Here is an 18,778-nt window from a genome sequence, read left to right on the forward strand (position 1 = left end):
TCGGCCCGGGGTCCAAAAAAAGGTTCATGTTCATGTTCGGTCCACGAGTCTAAATGTTCACCCTAGGCTATAAAGACTAAATATGTAAGTTTAAACAAATTAACACGGACGTGACCAAATATATACAATATATATATATATATATATATATATATATATATATATATATATATATATATATATATATATATATATATATATATATATATATATATATTAACCTTTCTTTCATTATTTGTTTATTTATTTATTTTGGGTGTGTAAATTTGTGTTTCACTGGAATAATATCTCTTACATTGACCGATATTCAAACCGTTTAAGCAACTGTTTATTTTTGTCTTCTAACCAGTGTTTTAAAAACCGGTTCGAACCGGGAACCGAAGGTGAGGACGGTTCAATTTGGACCGGTTTTATAACGATTTCCTGACCGGATTGAACCGGCCAGTTTTGGTAAAAAACCGGTTCAACCGGTTGAATTGAACCGGAATGGACCGGGTTGAACCGGACATTCTTGGATTTTTGTGTTTGTTTTGGACTTCTTTGTTTGATTCTGACTTCTAAAATGATTGTTTTTATATGTTGGATTCTATTTACGTTTGTAATACTAAAAAGATGACAAATTTTTTTTAAAGAGGAAAAAAAATGACAAGTTTTGTAATCAATGTATGCAAGATAATTAAAAACATATAAAAATATAGAACCGATTTAACCATCCCATTGGCGGATCCACATTGGATCTTGCGGTAGCCCGGGATACCCCTTAAAGTCATCCGAGATATACACACTTTTGACACTTCTCTTGCAATCGATCAATTTCTCACATGTCTTCTTTATGCACTGATTCGAAATTCACCGGTTGTCTCTGAGTCTCTCTCATTCTGCCTTCAATCGCACAAAAGAACACGCGGTTCAACCCCTTTCCCTCTAATCGACTTGCAGGTTTGATGAGCGAGATGGAGAAGGGTGTGTGGGTTTGATGGGATTCACAGAGAAAACGAGGATTTATCTTTTTTATTTTTGATTTGCAGGTGTGATTATAGTGCAACGAATCAGTGGTGGTTTTAGTGGGTTATGGTGGTTGTTCTCACCAGATGAAGGGGAGGTTGGTTGATAGAGATGAAGGATGTGAATGAAAGTGTTGAAGGGTTAGATGTTATTAGATCTGACTTCAATCTTCATGTCATCCAAGTTATATTAGATGCTAAATGCTCCACTTTGGTCACTAATCCTAATACATAACCACTCACCGGTATGATCCCAAACTGACAATGTTAAGGTTCACAAATGAAAGAGAGAAAACTCATAAATAATAAGGTACACGTCAGTCATACAATCTATATGTAATTTTGGTAAATGGTGCTCTTACTTTCGTTTACCCTTTCATACAAATTACATAATTGAATACTAGTAAACCATTGATATGCACACAAGGTGTTTGCATAAATGCTCTAGTGACATTTTGTCTTCTGATTTCTGCTTCTTGTAATTTTGCTTTCTGTGATTTGATATTATACATCTGAATGCTTGTACAAAATATGGTTATAAACTTGACATTGATAGATAATTTTGTCTCTCTAATCTTCACTTGATGTTGTTTTGCGATACAATATGTTGTTCTGTTGTAGCTTGTAGGTTAACTATCAACTTGGTTTTATCTCAAAAGCTGCACATTCCATTTCCATTCTCTTATAATTTAATTAGATACACACTACTTAAACTAAGAGTCTAAAATACAAGCGTACCATAAGATGATTTTTCACCGAAAAATATAGGCTACCCCTTACGAATATTCATGTTTCCGCCTCTGAACCATCCGGTTGAACCGGAAAACATAACCCGACCGGTTCAATTAAAAAACCGGTTTTTAAAACTTGTAACTTAAAAAAGTGATGTTTGGCACTACACGAGACCCTCCTTCAAACCTTCCCACTTTACTTTTACCTTATTACACTTTGCCTTGTTACAGCACAGCAGTCTATCTCTTCGAAAAAACAAACACCGCCTAAACCTCGAGCGATCGCTTCAACAGCGGTAAATTAGTTACCGCACTTTCGAAGCTAATCCTCAAAGTCTCAAGCACGGAGCAGGTAATCTACGTGTTTTCTCTGAATTTGTACGCAATTCCCGCCGTTAACCAGAAACCGGTTTGCATCCTCTCGAAATTCGCATCAATCAAGATTCTGTGTGAATGAGGAACTGAGGAAGAATGTCAGAATTCTATGCGGCGGCGACGACGAGCGCCAGCGTCAGAAGACAGATGGAGTATCTGAAAGGAAATGCGGCGAAGATTGTAGAAAACCACATAAACCAAGCTTCGACGTATATTCGGACAGAAGATTCCGACAATCCGTTGGTGTATAGCAAGACCTGCATAACTTTAGGAAGGTTTTGATTTTTAACCACTGAATTGGTGTCTTTCCCTTATCGAACACTCAATTTTTCTAATAGATATATAAGATTACATATAGTTACATGTGCAATTTTATCCATACACTGTTTCCACATGTAGAAATGATTGGGTGTTCGTTTGCAACTATCTCCGATCAACTTATAGTCATGAGTAATACTTGTTTAATATACTTCAATTTCTGCTATTGGTAATGTAGCACTATCGATTCAGCTATCGCGATGAATGTAGTTCCGTCATCATTTCATCTTCCCCAGCTACTTTTGATTGTTAGAGAGGTTAGTTGTAAATGTCATTGTTTTGTTACGGAATTATTATTTACACATTACACTGATTGTTCCAAATCGTCAGCTCTAGTCTTTTACATATATTTTGTGTTAATCACCCTACTTCTATGTGATTATAGGTTTATAGGCGTAAAACAGAATTGCAACAACCATCATTGATGTTGCTCATGCTACCTATCAAGGTATACATGTCCATCAAATAACAATTCAGATATTCATTTCATTTTCTGAATCTGGTCAATTCAATGTGGTTGCGATTCATTCTGTGACATCTATCTCTATGTATGTGTCTGACTACATAATGTATATTACATATTTATATATAAACATTTCCAAACAGGCTGCTTGTAAAGTTGGCTGGTTTTCAGATGGAGATAAAGCTGATCTCCTTATGATCGTAGAGGAGGTTGGTTTAAGTTCTTTCTTGGCCAATTTGGGTTACTGATTGCTATTAATTTTTTTATATTCATGAAGTAATAACCCTATATATATTTTAACTATTGCTAGGTATGCAAGGGGTTCTCAGACACAGAGAAAATGAGTATTGAGCCGAACTATGCACATTCTTGTGTTTCAAACATAATCTTAAGGTAATGGTTTATCAAAACTAACTAAAAAGAGTACATCTGCATTTTAATACAATAAATGACATCCTTCCCATTTTGTGTCTTCCACATCCAGATTCTATCCAACAATGAAGGTGGAAAACATACTTACTTCATTTGATGTGAAGGTAAATATATAATATATCCAGCTATCCATTTTCAGTTTAAGATCCTCTATAGTTTCTTATTATGTCTTTATGATGTCAAATTTAATTAATTCACAGGCTGGATATGGGACTTTTGTAGTTGATTTTCACATCTCTCAGGGTACATTGCCTCGCAACTGTCGAAATTTGGTAAGCAAATAATATGCACCTAAACATGTTTAGCTTAAAATCAATCTTCAAGGTAAATTATATCACTTGATGTTATATTTACTTCTTACAGTGGCTTTTAGTAGCTCGAATGGACAATATGGATACAGTTGCATGTATTGCCAACCCATCAAATGTAGAGTAAGATTACAGATTTTGTGGTTTTTAATATTTTCTTAGAATGGTTCTCCGTTCATTGTATTTCTATCTTTCCTTTTGTAGCTTTCTCATCAATGGTAAGGGAGTACCTAAGAGGACCAAAAGCACCATGGTAAAGTAAACAGACTTCAAATAGTGGAAAACCAATTTTAATATCTTTAAATCTATGTTATCGAAATATACCCCATGAATTTAAGCACCAAAATTGCTGATGTAATATGTGTATTAGGGTAAAGGACCACAACTCCCATCAAATGTGACGAAAATGATAAAGTATGGAGTAAATTTACTACAAGTTCTTGGGGACTTTGATGGTATGCTTACATTTTTTGAAACATATATAGTTGGCTTTTGTTTTTCCTAAAACATGCTGGTTTTTTATACAAATTCAGGACAATATATTATTGCAGTAGCTTTTATGAATTTGAATCCATCTCCTGATCTTCCTCCATTGAAAGATTATGTCCACACAACGTCTACTGTAGTCGACTCTGGTAAGTCAATCTTTCAAACATAATGTACATATTAAAACATATATATATATATATATATATATATATATATATATATATATATATATATATATATATATATATATTCCAAAAATATGATTCAGTAAACATAGTTCTTGTCTTCCCTGTATCAGATTGCAATGTTATTGGGACTTCATCACTGATTTCACTTGACTGCCCCATTAGGTAAGTCAGATGCTCCACTTTCTAACACCATAGTTTTAAGTTTTTTATATTGTTATAAATATAAAATTTTCTATTTTTCAGTTTTATAATCTTTTAAGTTTAAATCTACAACATTTCTTTTTTGGTTCTATTAGGTTGACATGTATTGTAATACAAGATGATATAATATCATGTAAAATGGTATAAAAGCATCAAAGAGTAGTACAAGATGATATAATATCATGTAAATTGGTATAAAATTATAAAGCAGTTAAATTTGGGGAAATTATATATATGGAAAATATCATAAGGTGACTATGTTCATAACAAAATAGGTAAACAACACTAAAACAAATATACACATTCACTAAACATATTAATTTGGAATGTAAGATAAAGTAAAAACTAAAAATATTAATTTGGAATGTTAGATTAGGTTTATCTTGTACCATTACTTTAGTTTTAAGGCTATAGTTTTAGGATTAGAATGTTAGATAAAGTTAAAAATAAACATATTAATTTGCAAATTCTCGACCTTTTCATTTTTTTAAAATGTGAATTGTGACCCTTGATTGAGTTTGACCAAGTTCCCACCTAGAGAAGTTTGATTGAAAGTTAGAATAGTCATCTAAGAATAATATGTAACATTTGGGCCCATATTGCTGTCTATCCTATCTGTAATGTATATCTACTATATATATGAATTTTAGCTCCAAATTAGGGATCTTAGTATATCTGTTCTATTTATAATGGTATAGTTTCTGATTTAGTTGTTAAAACTGAGTGGGTTTTATGAATCAGACGAGCTTAACTTTGATTTTCCTTACATATATATGACAGTAAACTTCGTATAAGAACTCCTGTGAAAGGGCATCTCTGCAAGCATCCTCAGGTGAGGTTTTATTAGGGAAGCAGGATTGCCTAACCTAACACCAGTAAAAAGGCTAATAGTGTCTCCTTGAAGATATATTTTCTTCTTCTTCTTCTTCAAACAACTGAGTTTCTAACAAACTAAGTGTGGCTACTGTAGTGCTTCGATTACAAGTATTTTCTGGAAGTGAACTCAAGGTGGCCTACTTGGAATTGCCCTATCTGTAATATCCCACTTTGCTATCTTGATGTACGCATCGATCAGACTTTTGTAAAGGCAAGCAATACACACACACTATCCCACATATGAGAAACACCTTCACTTGATAATAAAAAGCCTAACTACATTTTTCTTTTACAGATAAATGCAATAAATAGCAATGTAGTTTCCTTGATTTGTTTTTTATAGCATCCTACTTTCATTTCTTCCTATTACGGCATTGTACTTTGAAAATCTACCCAATTATTTATAGCAGTGTTGTATCAATACACAAATCAGTTTTCACTGCTATAATTAATTTTGGTAGATATTTCAAAGTAGAATGTTCTAACTTCTAATAGAAAGAAATGGAAGTGGATGCTATAATCCTTATAATACAAATAAATAAAAGTATGTTGCTGTTTCTTGTATCTCTGTCTGTGTGTGTGTGTGTGTGTATATATATAATTGTTTTTAACTGATGATGTTTTGAATGATTTTGTTTAGATGTTGAATGAGGTGGCAGAGGATGTTAGTAATGTAATGGTGTCAGCAAATGGATCCTGGACTGTTGCCACGAAAACAAAGAGGCAGACCATTGAAAGCATCACCCGAAATAATAATCATGTTCCTAATTCTTCTTTGCCTTCACAGGTTGTGTGACCTTTTCTGGACTGAATGACCATTTTAGCCTTGTATGTCACAACTCATGCTCCTTGTTATTATGTGTGTTGTACATACAGAGTTTGCATACGACCGATCAAGCCGATGCTGGTCCAAGTACAACTGAGCAAGCTCAAAGTACAACTGTTGCTCTAGCTTTCGAGCACCTGAGGGGAGGAGGAGAGCAACAACACTACACCGATCTTGATCCATCTCAACCTGATGTTGGTACAACCGAGCAAGCTCAAAGTACAACCATATCTACACCACCACCTGTTGGATCTCAACCTCAACAGGCTCCACCACCTACTGGAGATGTGATGCCGGTTAGGAGAATGAGGGGGAGTTTAAGGGGTGACCAGCTGGCAGAGGCTCGAGACAGATTGCTTGCACCACCACGACAACCGGTTCTGTGGTCAAGACCGACCGCAACTCTTCCTATTGCATTGCTAATGCAACCAACCACTACCAATTCTAGTCATAACACTCTAAATCTCCCAAACTAGAAATGTCTTTTTTTTCAACTTCTTTTATAAATGCTTTTAAGACCAAATATCCCATCATATTAACTTCAAGTAAGACATATAAATTGATGAGGTAACTTACACGCAAGTCAATCAATCCACTTTTTAAATAAGGCACAGGTGATGATTATTTGCACTCATTATTGATAACAAGTATAAAAATGGGCCAACAGTTTTTTCTTTATTTTTGTCCTTGAATGAGATGAATTGCTGAAACACTGTTTTGTAAACTCAACAGAAGAACTAACAGATAATCTTAGAAAACGGATACAGTGGCTATATTTCAACATTCTTTCGCATCAAAACAAAAACCAGGGTTTTGGATCCTCTAATGCGGTATAACCCACAGAGTTCTTGCAGTTTCAAAAATACAAACCTACAACTAAAAACACATGCATATGCATTGCATTGATAATGAGCATGAATTTCAACCAAATTATTGCACTGTTTAAAAATCTTGACTTGGAACAATCTGGACCCTTGGATTCAGCTAGCTGATGATCATTCTTGTCAGGTATTCGCTATGCTCAGGAAAGTACTCCAACAACTCGTCCTTTGTTACCCACACAAAATCCTTGCTTTTGATATCCAACTTATTTGTTGCAACCACTTGAGATTTAAAGAAAAACCTCTGAACAAACAAACAAACAAAATTCATAAGAGTGAAGAACACACTAAAAAGCCAACAAACAAAACCCATAACTCACATACCTTAAAAGATGAATTATCCTTATTTTTCTCAGATGGTGGCGTTGCAATATGACCCATTGGAGCATTTCCAACAAAGTATGTATGAGATAAGTCTCCAATAACAGATTCTAGTGCAGATTCTGCACACTGAAACAACATTTTTTTTAATCAATACCACAAAATCGTTTCAAATATGCAAAGAAATTCACAGAATTACCTTGCGTAAGGTCTCTTCAGACTTGTAAACTTTTTCAGGAAAGTGCCATACAGGCTGCCCTTTTGGACTACCATATGCATCACCATAAAGAAGAAGATATAGCCTTCTATCAAGAGCTCTTTGCAGTGACCTTCATAATAGTTGCACAAAATCCATAATTTAAGTTTAAGTATCAAAGAAAAAGAAGCAAATAATATAACAAGCAATTACATTTACATGTACCTTTTATCATTGGTTTTGTCAGCTTCTGTGATCCTAGGAGCTGGTACGAAATCAATGTGGTATTCACCCTTACCCCTAATAACAAGTTAAAATGTTATGACATTGGAATTTATAGTAATGAAGACATGTAAACTAGTGTGCAAAATTACCTAGCATCAGATTTTTTAAGAAATTCTTCTGGGTATGCACGACGAAACTGCTGTCTCCAACGAAAGCTGCATAATTTCATGATGATATAAGAATTACTTGCAGATGAAAATGAAATGGAAATGAACAGCACAATCACAACGCTCTTTGTTAATTAAGCATACTAGTTTTCGATTCAAATTTGCATCGATTCTAACAAATTGAAGTAGTTTTCATTTGGTCCTCTGAATCTTACCGATTCTGCAAGTTAACAACTAATCTACTTTTTGAATCCTGAAACGTAGAAGGGAATCCTAATTTCTTAACTCAGGTGGTGACTTTTCTGAAAACAATGTGCATACAAATACATATGAATTTAAGGATAGGGATAACTGACGAGAATTCTTGAAAACCGTAGACGACGGGGTCGATTTTAGGAATAACAACCGGAAGCCTCTCAAACAGCACGGACGCTACGATCTTATCATTTTCAGATCCTTTTGATGATGTGCAATAACCTCGATTTGAAGGAAGAAATCGAGATAAGATTCTAGAGGATCTCTGCATACTTTCCTCTATGTAAGCCTCGGATTATCAACGCTTTTTCATACAAACTGGTGGAAAGATTATCGGAGATCGATTCAGTGTGTGGGTGAATCGGAGATTTTGCCTGAGAAGATGAAGACCAAGGGTTTTAGAATTCGGGCTTTGTATCTGGGCCTATTCCAGCCTAACTGAAAACATTTTTGGGCCTTCAATAGTAGCTGTATCACCGCTCCATTCCCTGTGGATTCCTCTTCCTCGTATTCTTGATTTTGACATGTATGGAAGCTTCTCCGTAGACATCTCTTCGATTTTGAAATATATTGAAGCTCCGAGTAGTAAAAAAAATAAAATAAATAAAATAAAAAATAAATATCCTTCTACTTTTCTATGGGCCTAGCAAAATAAAAATTGGATAAAATCTCCACCCCTCAAAATGTAAAAAAAAGTATTTAAATTTTAAAATGTAACATCCCAAATTTAATATACGGTACCAAAATTCATCATCATATCAGGGATGTTTTAAAGGACATGAAATCTTGTTCAGGTCTAAACAAATGTATTAGAATGGAACTTCAAATAAATGACAAAAACATTTCAAAGTTTAAGTATATACACACTAAAAAACAATTTTAGGGTAAAACAATTATTATTTTTAACAAATTTAAAGATTTTTATGTCATTATCTCTAATCAATATGTCAATTGTGATCAAAATATTATATTTTATGATAAAATAGTGCTACAATGAAAGCCTAGTTTTTAATGTGTGAAATTACATTTACACCGGATGTCCAACGACAATTATAAGATTTAAACTCACAGATGTCCAACTTTGATGAACGACAAGATAAATGGACAATTTTGTTTTTATGATGTTGGTTTGTCGATAACATCATATAAAATAAAAAGATTATTAACCAAAAAAAGATGTCAGTAAAAAGCACAGACCTATACTAGGGGAAGTGTGAGAAGCCACCCCACAAAATTAATAACCACTTCTAAAAAATTTATGAATTTTCCTAGTAAGTTTGCAAATTGTCCCCTCAAAATATATTAGAAATAGAAATAAAATATTTAAACTAAAGTTTAGAGTTTTGATCTTTTTATAAGCCCCACCAAACCTATACGATTTCATTCACATGAATCTGCATAAATTCCTTTGCATCTTTTTGTTTATATACCAACAATGTCTACACTCATATACCACATGCAATGTGCGAGATGATTTTTTTTTCCTTTTTGTCTTCATGCCCTTTTGTTTAAATATGCTAAAAGATTGTAGATAGATGGTATATTAACTTTTTTCAGTAAAAAAATGTTAAAATACTAAAATTTGCATCAAATAAATAATTCGGTCAAAAATTGGCTTCGGAAAATATGAAACCACCGAAAAGAAATTGCCCCCATCAAAAACAATTTTTGGGTCCGCCTAAGAGAGCAATAGAGGTTTGCGGCAGCGGACACAATGCGGCGGGAACAAATAATTGTGTGATTTTTGTTAAGGTCTTAGGGATGGAAATGGGGTAAAGATTGACCATCTATGTCTTCGTCTCTAACATCGACCCCACCATCTGGGGGGACTCGAATCTCCTCCTCTTTAGATTTTGAGTTTATCCTCGACTCATCCCCGACCCATCAACTTAATAAATTCAATGTATGCAAAAACTAATTTGAAGTTTAATAAGTTATCAAAAGGGTCGATGCCATAAAAACCTTCAAATTTGTATGAAATTGTCAGGTTTACCCAAAGTTCGAATTTGTGTCTGTTTTTGTCTCAAACTTGCATTAAATGTTGTGTTTTTACCTATTAACCAGTTTTCTTTTAATAGGTCGGTTACCACTTGCATAACTAGAAGCTCATGAACGTCGTTTGGGAGAAAACCCCAACTCCGTTAGGGACATTAAACTGTTGCATCCTCATTCTCCCTCTATATTGCAATCACTTTTCACCTTTTTGCATAGTGTCGACTGAAATTAGAAAGCTATTTTTATCAAAAAAATATTTTAAATATATCAAAATTCATAATTTTTTATTCTTTATAAATATACATCTATATTGATATAGTTTTAAGATACATAAAAAATTTATTTTTTTAGAGTTTTATCTCTCGTTATTCATAAGTGAATAAAAAATCGATCAGAGTTTTATTGCAGTACATTCATTATTCATTTATAAATAAAACGTATGTTTAACTTTTTTACAGTTTAGATATCATTCATATATAAATATAACACGTAATAAAACTTTTTTACCTAATATATATATATATATATATATATATATATATATATATATATATATATATATATATATATATATATATATATATATATATATATATGGTAAAAAAGTTTTATTACGTGTATAATGTAGTTATATTTATATATGAATGATATTTAAACTCTAAAAAAAATTAATCATACTTTTTATTTATAAGTGAATAACAAATATAATGTAGTAAAAATCTGATGCATTTTTATTCACTTATAAATAATAATAGCTGAAACTATAAAAAAATAAAAAAAAAAATATTTTATCTTAAAAATATATCAATATAGATGTCTATTTATAGAGAATAAAAAATTATGAATTTTGATGTATTTAAAATCATTTTTCGATAAAAATAGCTCCTTAAAACATAAAAAAACAAAAAATATATATATATATGTTTTTGTATATATTAAGGTAATGATTAGCAATATTTAAAGAAACATGTTTTGTTGCAAAATACATGTGTATTCCTTTATCATTTATGTTGGTACGTCGGAGACTTTTACGACAAAAGTAAATGATTGTTGAGAATGATTTCACATTCTCAACCTTTTTTATTTTTTCAATTGGACTTACCCCTCCTCTCTCCCCCCCCCCCCCCCCCCTCTCTCTCTCTCTCTCTCTCTCTCTATATATATATATATATATATATATATATATATATATATATATATATATATATATATATATATATATATGTCAAGGCATTGTTATATATAGTTGAAGACAACCGTCAAAATATATATTCAAAGCTTGTATAAAAAATAGAGTTTAACAAACTTTATAAACTAGAGAAAGTATGTTTATCCGAAAAATTCATTTTGGATACGTTTGCTATCTTGATTTTTTTAAACGTTATATTTTAGATAACTATCCCAAAAGCCACTACAATTTAGTTTTTTTTTCTTTAATTTTTACACCTAAAATACGGTGTCACCAAATAGTATCACATCGTCATGTTATATCAACAGACAATCTAGTTGACAAGTCAAACGATCAGAATTGTAACTAATTAGTAAACAAAATGTCATGTGTCCAATTTAAAACAATAAATAACACAATGTTAAAATTAAATTTTCATATTAACTTAGTAATTTTATAAAATTTGTCTATTGTATAAAATTGTCAGACGAAAAAATAAAATATTGATGACTTAACTAGATATATCTTTTGAAAAGCAACTTGTTACCTAAAGAGGTGATTGGGGTTGGTTCTCAAAATAGTTTATTGGTTTAAAGCCAATAAGTCAAAACAAAAAGTGTACCAAATTCAAAAATAATTTTTAAAATAGTTTTTCTATTAACTTTAAAAAATTGATTTTAGAAAACACATAAAGTTTGGTTTTTTGAAACTATTTTTAGCTTTTTAACCAAAATTACTTTAAAAATGAGTTTTTGAACAAAATATTTTTTTATTTATTGATTTATTGGTTTATCTACGATAAAAATTAATCCACATAATTTTTAAAAGTCACATTTTACCACCAATCAATAAACATTTTGTCTAAAAATATTTTATTGTTCAAAAGACGATCCCAAAAACCCTCCTTATAACCGAGTTGACTGTCATCCTTTGCAATTTGCATTGTACTATAATCGAATTTTTGGAAAAATAACAAACTGTTTATTCTTCGACAGTATTTTCAGTTTGATCCACAACAATGAAGACACCAATCTCCGCATCGAAACGATACGTTCATCACCTTCTTAAACCCCATAAATATTTCACGACCACCCATCTCCGCCGCCTCTCCGTTGCACCTGATTCAACGCAACCACCTTCACAAGAAGAATTGACGGAAACCGCTATTACTCAGCTGAAGATCACCGAGGATTGGACAAGCAAGACCAATCTCCATCACCAACTCCTCTCTCTACCCCCTCAATCTCTCATCAAAATCGCTCGTCACCTCGAAACTTCAAATAAAGCTCTTAAATTTTTCCATTTCATTCATGACAACCAATCTCCGTCTCTTTCTCAACTACCGTTACCTTCAATATTCCAAACTGTTATCGAGCTAGCAATGCGTGAAGAAGATTCAGTTCCCCTTGTTGATTTATTCAACCTTTCCAAGGAACTAAAGGTCCCCCTCACCTCCAACTCAGCAATCCTGTTAATTAGATACTTTTTTAATGTCAAAAAGGTTCAAGAATCTCTGCAATTGTATAATGAATTAGAACCAGATGCGAAAAACACCAATGTGAAAAACACATTACTGGGTTTGTTGTTGAGATTTAACAAATTTGAGGATGCACACAAGCTGCTCGATGAAATGCTTCAACCAGATACTAAGTTTCCCCCCAACGAGACTACATTAAGCGTTGTCTTTTCTGTGTTGCTTAGATGGAATTATGGGAAAGAGGATGAAAAAATCCTTGGTTTGATCCCAAAATTTGGGATACATGGTGTGTTTCCCTGTAATGTTTGGTCAACTCAATTAATCACTAGGTTATGCAGGAGTCACAGAAATGATAAAGCTTGGGAATTGTTGCATGAGTTAATAAAGTTTGGCAAACTTGAAGCCGGACCATGTAATGCACTTTTATCAGGGTTGTCAAGAGAGCGAAACTACAAGAGGATAAATCTTGTGTTGAATGAGATGAAGGAGAATAACATAAAGCCAGATATTGTCACCTTCGGGATGTTAGTGAATCACCTGTGCAAAGTTCATAGGGTAGACGATGCATTAGATATGCTTAAAAAGATGAAGGAAGGAAGTGATGGAATCTCCATAAAACCAGATGTGATTCTTTACAACACTGTAATCGATGGTTTATGCAAAGTGGGTAGGCAAGAAGAAGGTTTCTTGTTAATGGAACAAATGAAATCAGAACATAATTGTGCTCCAAATGTTGTAACCTACAACTGTTTGATAGATGGGTTTTGTAAATCGGGTGAAATCGAACGTGCACATGAGCTTTTTGATCAAATGAACAAAGAGAATGTTGTTCCAAATGTGATTACAATAAACACTTTGGTAGATGGAATGTGTAAAAATGGAAGAATCAGTAACGCAATGGAGTTCTTTAGAAAAATGCAAGAAGAAAAGGGTATAAAAGGAAACGCAGTTACTTTTTCTACATTGATTTCTGCTTTTTGCAATGTGAATAACATCGATAGAGCAATGAGACTGTTTGATGAGATGGAGTCTTTAGGGTCTCCTGATGCACTTGCTTACTATAGTTTAATTTCTGGTTTGACTCTAGCTGGAAGACCAGATGATGCTGCTTTTATTGCTTCAAAAATGAAAAAATCCGGATTTTTACCTGATCTTTTAACCTACAACACTTTAATCGGTGGGTTTTGTAGAAAAAAGAAACTTGACAAAGCAGTTGAGATTCTTAAAGACATGGAAGATTCCAACATCAAACCTGATTCTGTCACCTACAATACTCTAATTTCTTACTTCACCCAAAATGGTGACTTTGAAACTGCTCATAAGTTCTTGAAACAAATGGTAAAAGACGGAAATGCCCCTACAGTAGTGACGTATGGTACTCTTATCCATGGGCATTGCGTGGCTGGGAATCTTGATGAGGGTTTAAATCTTTTTGAGGAAATGCTTAGAACATCAAAGGTTGTTCCTAATAATGTTATATATAATATCTTGATTGATTCTCTTTGCAAATGTGGGAAAGTTGATCATGCTCTTTCATTAATGGATGGGATGTTAGAGAAAGGTGTTAGACCAAATACTACAACATATAATGCGATGCTGAAAGGGCTTTCAAGTAGAAATAGGTTGAAAGATGCAAGTAGGCTTATGAATCAGATGACAACTCAAGCTTGTAATCCAGATTACATTACTATGGAGATTTTGAATGATTGGTTTTCTGCAATTGGTGAAGTTGACAAGTTGAAGCAGTTTGTGCAAGGATTTCAAGTGTCTCCTTCTGCTGCTTAATACTATTTATTTTTTTGCTAAATTGATTATGAATAATTATGATTTCATCCATGTTTTTTGAGTTATATTTATGTTCTCTAAAATGCCGTTGAATTTTTTTGAGGCTTTAAAATGATTCTTTTTGTATTTTGGTTGACCTTTTTCATCTTACATCATTATCATTATTATTAGTTGGTGGCATAAAGTTCTCTATTGGATGCTATTGGTGTTACAAGTAGAAATGCTCTTCCTATAGAATCCTCACTTATTCTTTGTATTTTCAGTAAATATCTAAAAAAAAAAAAAAGAACTTTGTGCATCAAGATTTCTTAGTTTTAAGAGAGTTCTTATTCTTTGTATTTTCATAATCTTTCTTTTAATTTTCTAGTTGCTCACCAACCAACCATCTAGCTATATGAGTACACATACTGTTAGAATCTTTTTATACACATACACACAATAATAGTTATATGTAACAAAAAGCAACACAATAATAGTTATGTGTAACAAAAAGCAACACAGTATCTATGTGGCATGGTAGTTTTTATAAGGGAAAATCACTTGTCATGACAATTATCTTTTCGTCCTGTTCATCTTTAGACAATTTTTTTTACACATTTGACTATTTAACTTGTTAAATGTGTTTACATATTACTATGGCTGACAAAATTGTGCCACAGAAAATCAACCGACATGTTACCAACCGAACCAAAAAAGTTGGTAACCAATATATTTGGTAACCAACGTGTTTGGTAGGTAATACCGTACCAATTGAGCAATCTTGGTACGGTAATGGTACAAAACTTTGAATACCATGGTAATACCATACCAACTAATTCATTATATATATATATATATATATATATATATATATATATATATATATATATATATATATATATATATATAGGGTTAAGTTCAAATGAGAACACTATTTAATATGAGAACATGAGAACACTACTTTATGTTAGTATTCTACTATGAATTTAATATGTATAGTATTGTAGTAATTCTAATATGAATATATTCAATTTTATATTGCTATTCTACTATAAAATATATATATATATATATATATATATATATATATATATATATATATATATATATATATATATATATATATATATATATATATGTAGTAATTTAGTAAATTCTAATGTAAATGTTAAATATGTGATTGTTCATATATTCGGTGATGAATAATGTCATAAAGTTGTACATACAAAATTTTAATGTGAATATTAATGTGTGATTGTTCGTATATTTATTGATGAATAATACTATATCGTTGTATATATATATATATATATATATATATATATATATATATATATAGTGTTAGGTTATTTTGTTTTCCCTATCTATTGTGTGCATTTATGACTGATTCTGGACCAATCATTTTAGTTATTTTAAGAAAGTAATTAATGCATATTACATGTTGAAGATATAATAGGTATTAATTACATCTTCAACATTTAATATGCATTAACTACTTTCTTAAAATAACTAAAATGATTGGTCCAGAATCAGTCATATATACACAAAATAGATAGTGAAAACATTTGAACCTAACTCTCTCTCTCTCTCTCTCTCTCTCTCTATATATATATATATATATATATATATATATATATATATATATATATATATATATATATATATATATATATATATATATAAAAGAAATCGTATATTTCAATTGTCAATTGTGCTTAGTGTTTATAGTTTTAATAATATTATATAAGTCATTTGGTCGTATTAATTAGTCGATGACTATCACCATGTTAAAACAGAAAATTAAAACGTAACCGATGACGTGCCCTAGCGCGCACAAAGGAGCTGCACCCAGTCGCGCCAGAGAATGCCCCAAGGCATGATGCGCCCGACAGGCTAAGCTCGACGAAATCCAGCGCCCCTAAGAGCAGGGCACCCGTCGAAAAAGGCTCGGCCCCGCCTAGGGCACCTTCCACTCCGGGACAAATACAACGGTCTGGCGACAAGCCAGATTCTCAGAGCATTATCGTTTGAACCAATCGTTGACTCGAACGGATTTAGGAGCACGATCTGCCAATCAGCACCCCTGATCCTGTCGGGTCTGACACCCTTTTCCCGTACAGACTAGCAGAAGGGTCTAGTATAAAAGGCTACTCCAGGTGCCTTGGGAAGTAAGTGATTCTCTCTCACTTTACTCATAATACAACCCTAAGTCTATCTACTGACTTGACCATTGGAGCGTTTTCCCGAGAGCCCTTCCCGAAAAACGGCTGACGGCCCTTTTTTGTTGTGACCTCGCAGGTTCATCGAAATCTCTAAGAACAACGTACGTCAAGGAGGAGGAACCATGTCACATCATTTGGCACCATCCGAAGTGTGACGAAAAACAAACCAAAAACACACTACACATTGGTGAAAAATGGCATCTGGCGACACAGGAGAGATCGGTGGAAAGCCAACCAGCCCCATTAGATCCATGATGTAGCTGGAGCAAACCACTACTCCAAATCCTATAGTAATCGCCGGCGAAGCGTCAAAGGAATGTGATTCAGTAATCGGAGAAGAACAACCAGTTGACGGAGGATAACCTTCTTCTGCCGTTGTGTCAACGCAAAGCACTCTGATACAAGCACCTCAACTAGCACCGGTACCAAGTAGTACGATGCCGCCGACGATGGAAAACGCTAGTGCCACACCGAGTATCTTCCAACAACTGCCACCAAACCATATGGCAAGCACACAACCGATGGTTTTCCAGACATCACCGCCGCCAAACCCGATGGTAAGCACACAACCGGTGGTTTTCCAAACACCACCGTCGTCAAACCATATGGAAAGCGCACAACCGGTGGTTTTCCAGTCGCCACCGCCGCCAAAACAGATGGCAGGCACGCAACCGGTGGTTTTTCAGACACCATCGACAAACCAACGATAGGGGTGCAATTGGTGTTCCTCCAGACACCGCCAATAACCCATATGGCGGGGGAAACGTGATTGGCTATCCAGATGTCGCGCTGGACCAGACGGTTAGAAACCAAGTGGTGGCCTTCCCAACACCTCCACTTGCAACAAACATTTCCCCTTCCATTATTCCGCATTATCAGGAAGTTGTGCCCAACAATCCCCATGCACAAAATACACCCATACTATCCACCCACACGTTAACCTTACCGTTCCCACACCAAGCGTTCTATGGACTGAGCCTTGGCCATTACCTACCATACAACAACGTGCTTATGTAACCTCTTGCTACTGCCCAATAGTATAACCCGCAGGGTGCCCTCCCCATCCCAAACTGTAACATCCATAAAATTCATAAAAAATTTAAACTTTTCAAACATTCCAAAACCATCCATTGTTTACATATTGTTTTCAAAATAGTTTAACATCAGAGAAACCCCAGAAATCATAACATAAAATATGAGGAGATGCACGATCAAGCCTTCGCCTTCCCGCCATCATCCGATGTACCTGAAACAAAATCTACAACTGTAATCCTAAAGGTTAACGAGTTCCCCCAAAATACCGATACATAACAAATAGTATACATAATAACAACATGTAATGGGTCCACAACTTTACAGACTGGATTAACCCCGAGCCTATAGCATGAGTCTGGCTTGCCTGTCCTGCCCACAACTCATGTCTGGATTGCTCCCGAGCCCACAACATAAGTCTGGCTTGCCCCTTGGGCCCACAACTTATGTTTGGCTTGCTCCCTCAGTCCTTGGACTGGAATACAAAAGATTAGCCCTCAGTACGAGTCTGACATACCCTACCCGACCCTTAGCTCGTATCTGGAATGTTATGAGTCCTCAGTATGAGTCAGGTATGCCTTCCCTGGCCCTCATCTCATATCTGACATACTTCAGGGTTTGTTGGATACAACACGGAGCAGTACAACCTCAACCCAACCCACACAACATGTTGACATGTAACAGATCACACATATAGATAATCAGACAGTATCGCAGGTAGTCCTACAGATCTACCAAACTAGCATATCAAACCAGCATGCATATCTAACTCATACTCAACATGTCAGTAACTACTAGGATATCAATCCAATGGGCCGACCTTGGTGCCTTTGATCCCTAAGTATAGTGAGGAAAACTCACCTC

The 18,778-nt window shown here is 33.9% G+C and overlaps 3 protein-coding genes across 7 annotated transcripts; 2 read left to right on the forward strand and 1 right to left on the reverse strand.

Moving 5' to 3' along the window:
- Positions 1–1,956: 1,956 nt before the first annotated feature.
- LOC111894549 (E4 SUMO-protein ligase PIAL1) lies at positions 1,957–6,734 on the forward strand. 5 transcript variants are annotated; one of them, XM_023890620.3, is made up of 16 exons: positions 1,957–2,385; positions 2,607–2,685; positions 2,814–2,876; positions 3,035–3,100; positions 3,202–3,284; positions 3,376–3,427; positions 3,524–3,595; positions 3,687–3,754; positions 3,836–3,884; positions 4,002–4,086; positions 4,165–4,266; positions 4,398–4,470; positions 5,290–5,341; positions 5,480–5,569; positions 6,026–6,172; positions 6,262–6,734. In XM_023890620.3, the coding sequence occupies exons 1-16, from the start codon at positions 2,207–2,209 to the stop codon at positions 6,685–6,687; spliced, it is 1,686 nt and encodes a 561-aa protein (XP_023746388.1). In that variant the 5' UTR covers positions 1,957–2,206; the 3' UTR covers positions 6,688–6,734. The 5 variants fall into 5 exon arrangements, with proteins under 5 accessions (XP_023746388.1, XP_023746386.1, XP_023746385.1 ...); XM_023890618.3 differs by having other exon boundaries at positions 4,183–4,266; positions 5,480–5,596; XM_023890617.3 differs by having other exon boundaries at positions 1,958–2,385; positions 5,480–5,596.
- A 227-nt stretch (positions 6,735–6,961) lies between these two features.
- Positions 6,962–8,784, reverse strand: LOC111894550 (uncharacterized). The gene is made up of 6 exons (XM_023890622.3): positions 8,358–8,784; positions 7,984–8,049; positions 7,835–7,909; positions 7,613–7,742; positions 7,417–7,542; positions 6,962–7,336 (listed from the first exon to the last, which is right to left on the reverse strand). Exons 1-6 carry the CDS (start codon positions 8,525–8,527, stop codon positions 7,196–7,198), a joined length of 708 nt encoding a protein of 235 aa, XP_023746390.1. The 5' UTR covers positions 8,528–8,784; the 3' UTR covers positions 6,962–7,195.
- A 3,552-nt stretch (positions 8,785–12,336) lies between these two features.
- On the forward strand, positions 12,337–14,807 carry LOC111894548 (pentatricopeptide repeat-containing protein At3g61520, mitochondrial). Its single transcript, XM_023890615.3, has one exon. The coding sequence runs from the start codon at positions 12,438–12,440 to the stop codon at positions 14,679–14,681; it is 2,244 nt and encodes a 747-aa protein (XP_023746383.1). The 5' UTR covers positions 12,337–12,437; the 3' UTR covers positions 14,682–14,807.
- Positions 14,808–18,778: the final 3,971 nt, after the last annotated feature.

Source organism: Lactuca sativa, chromosome 7 (genome assembly GCF_002870075.4).
Source record: "Lactuca sativa cultivar Salinas chromosome 7, Lsat_Salinas_v11, whole genome shotgun sequence".
In the NCBI taxonomy this organism is placed as follows: Eukaryota; Viridiplantae; Streptophyta; class Magnoliopsida; order Asterales; family Asteraceae; genus Lactuca; species Lactuca sativa.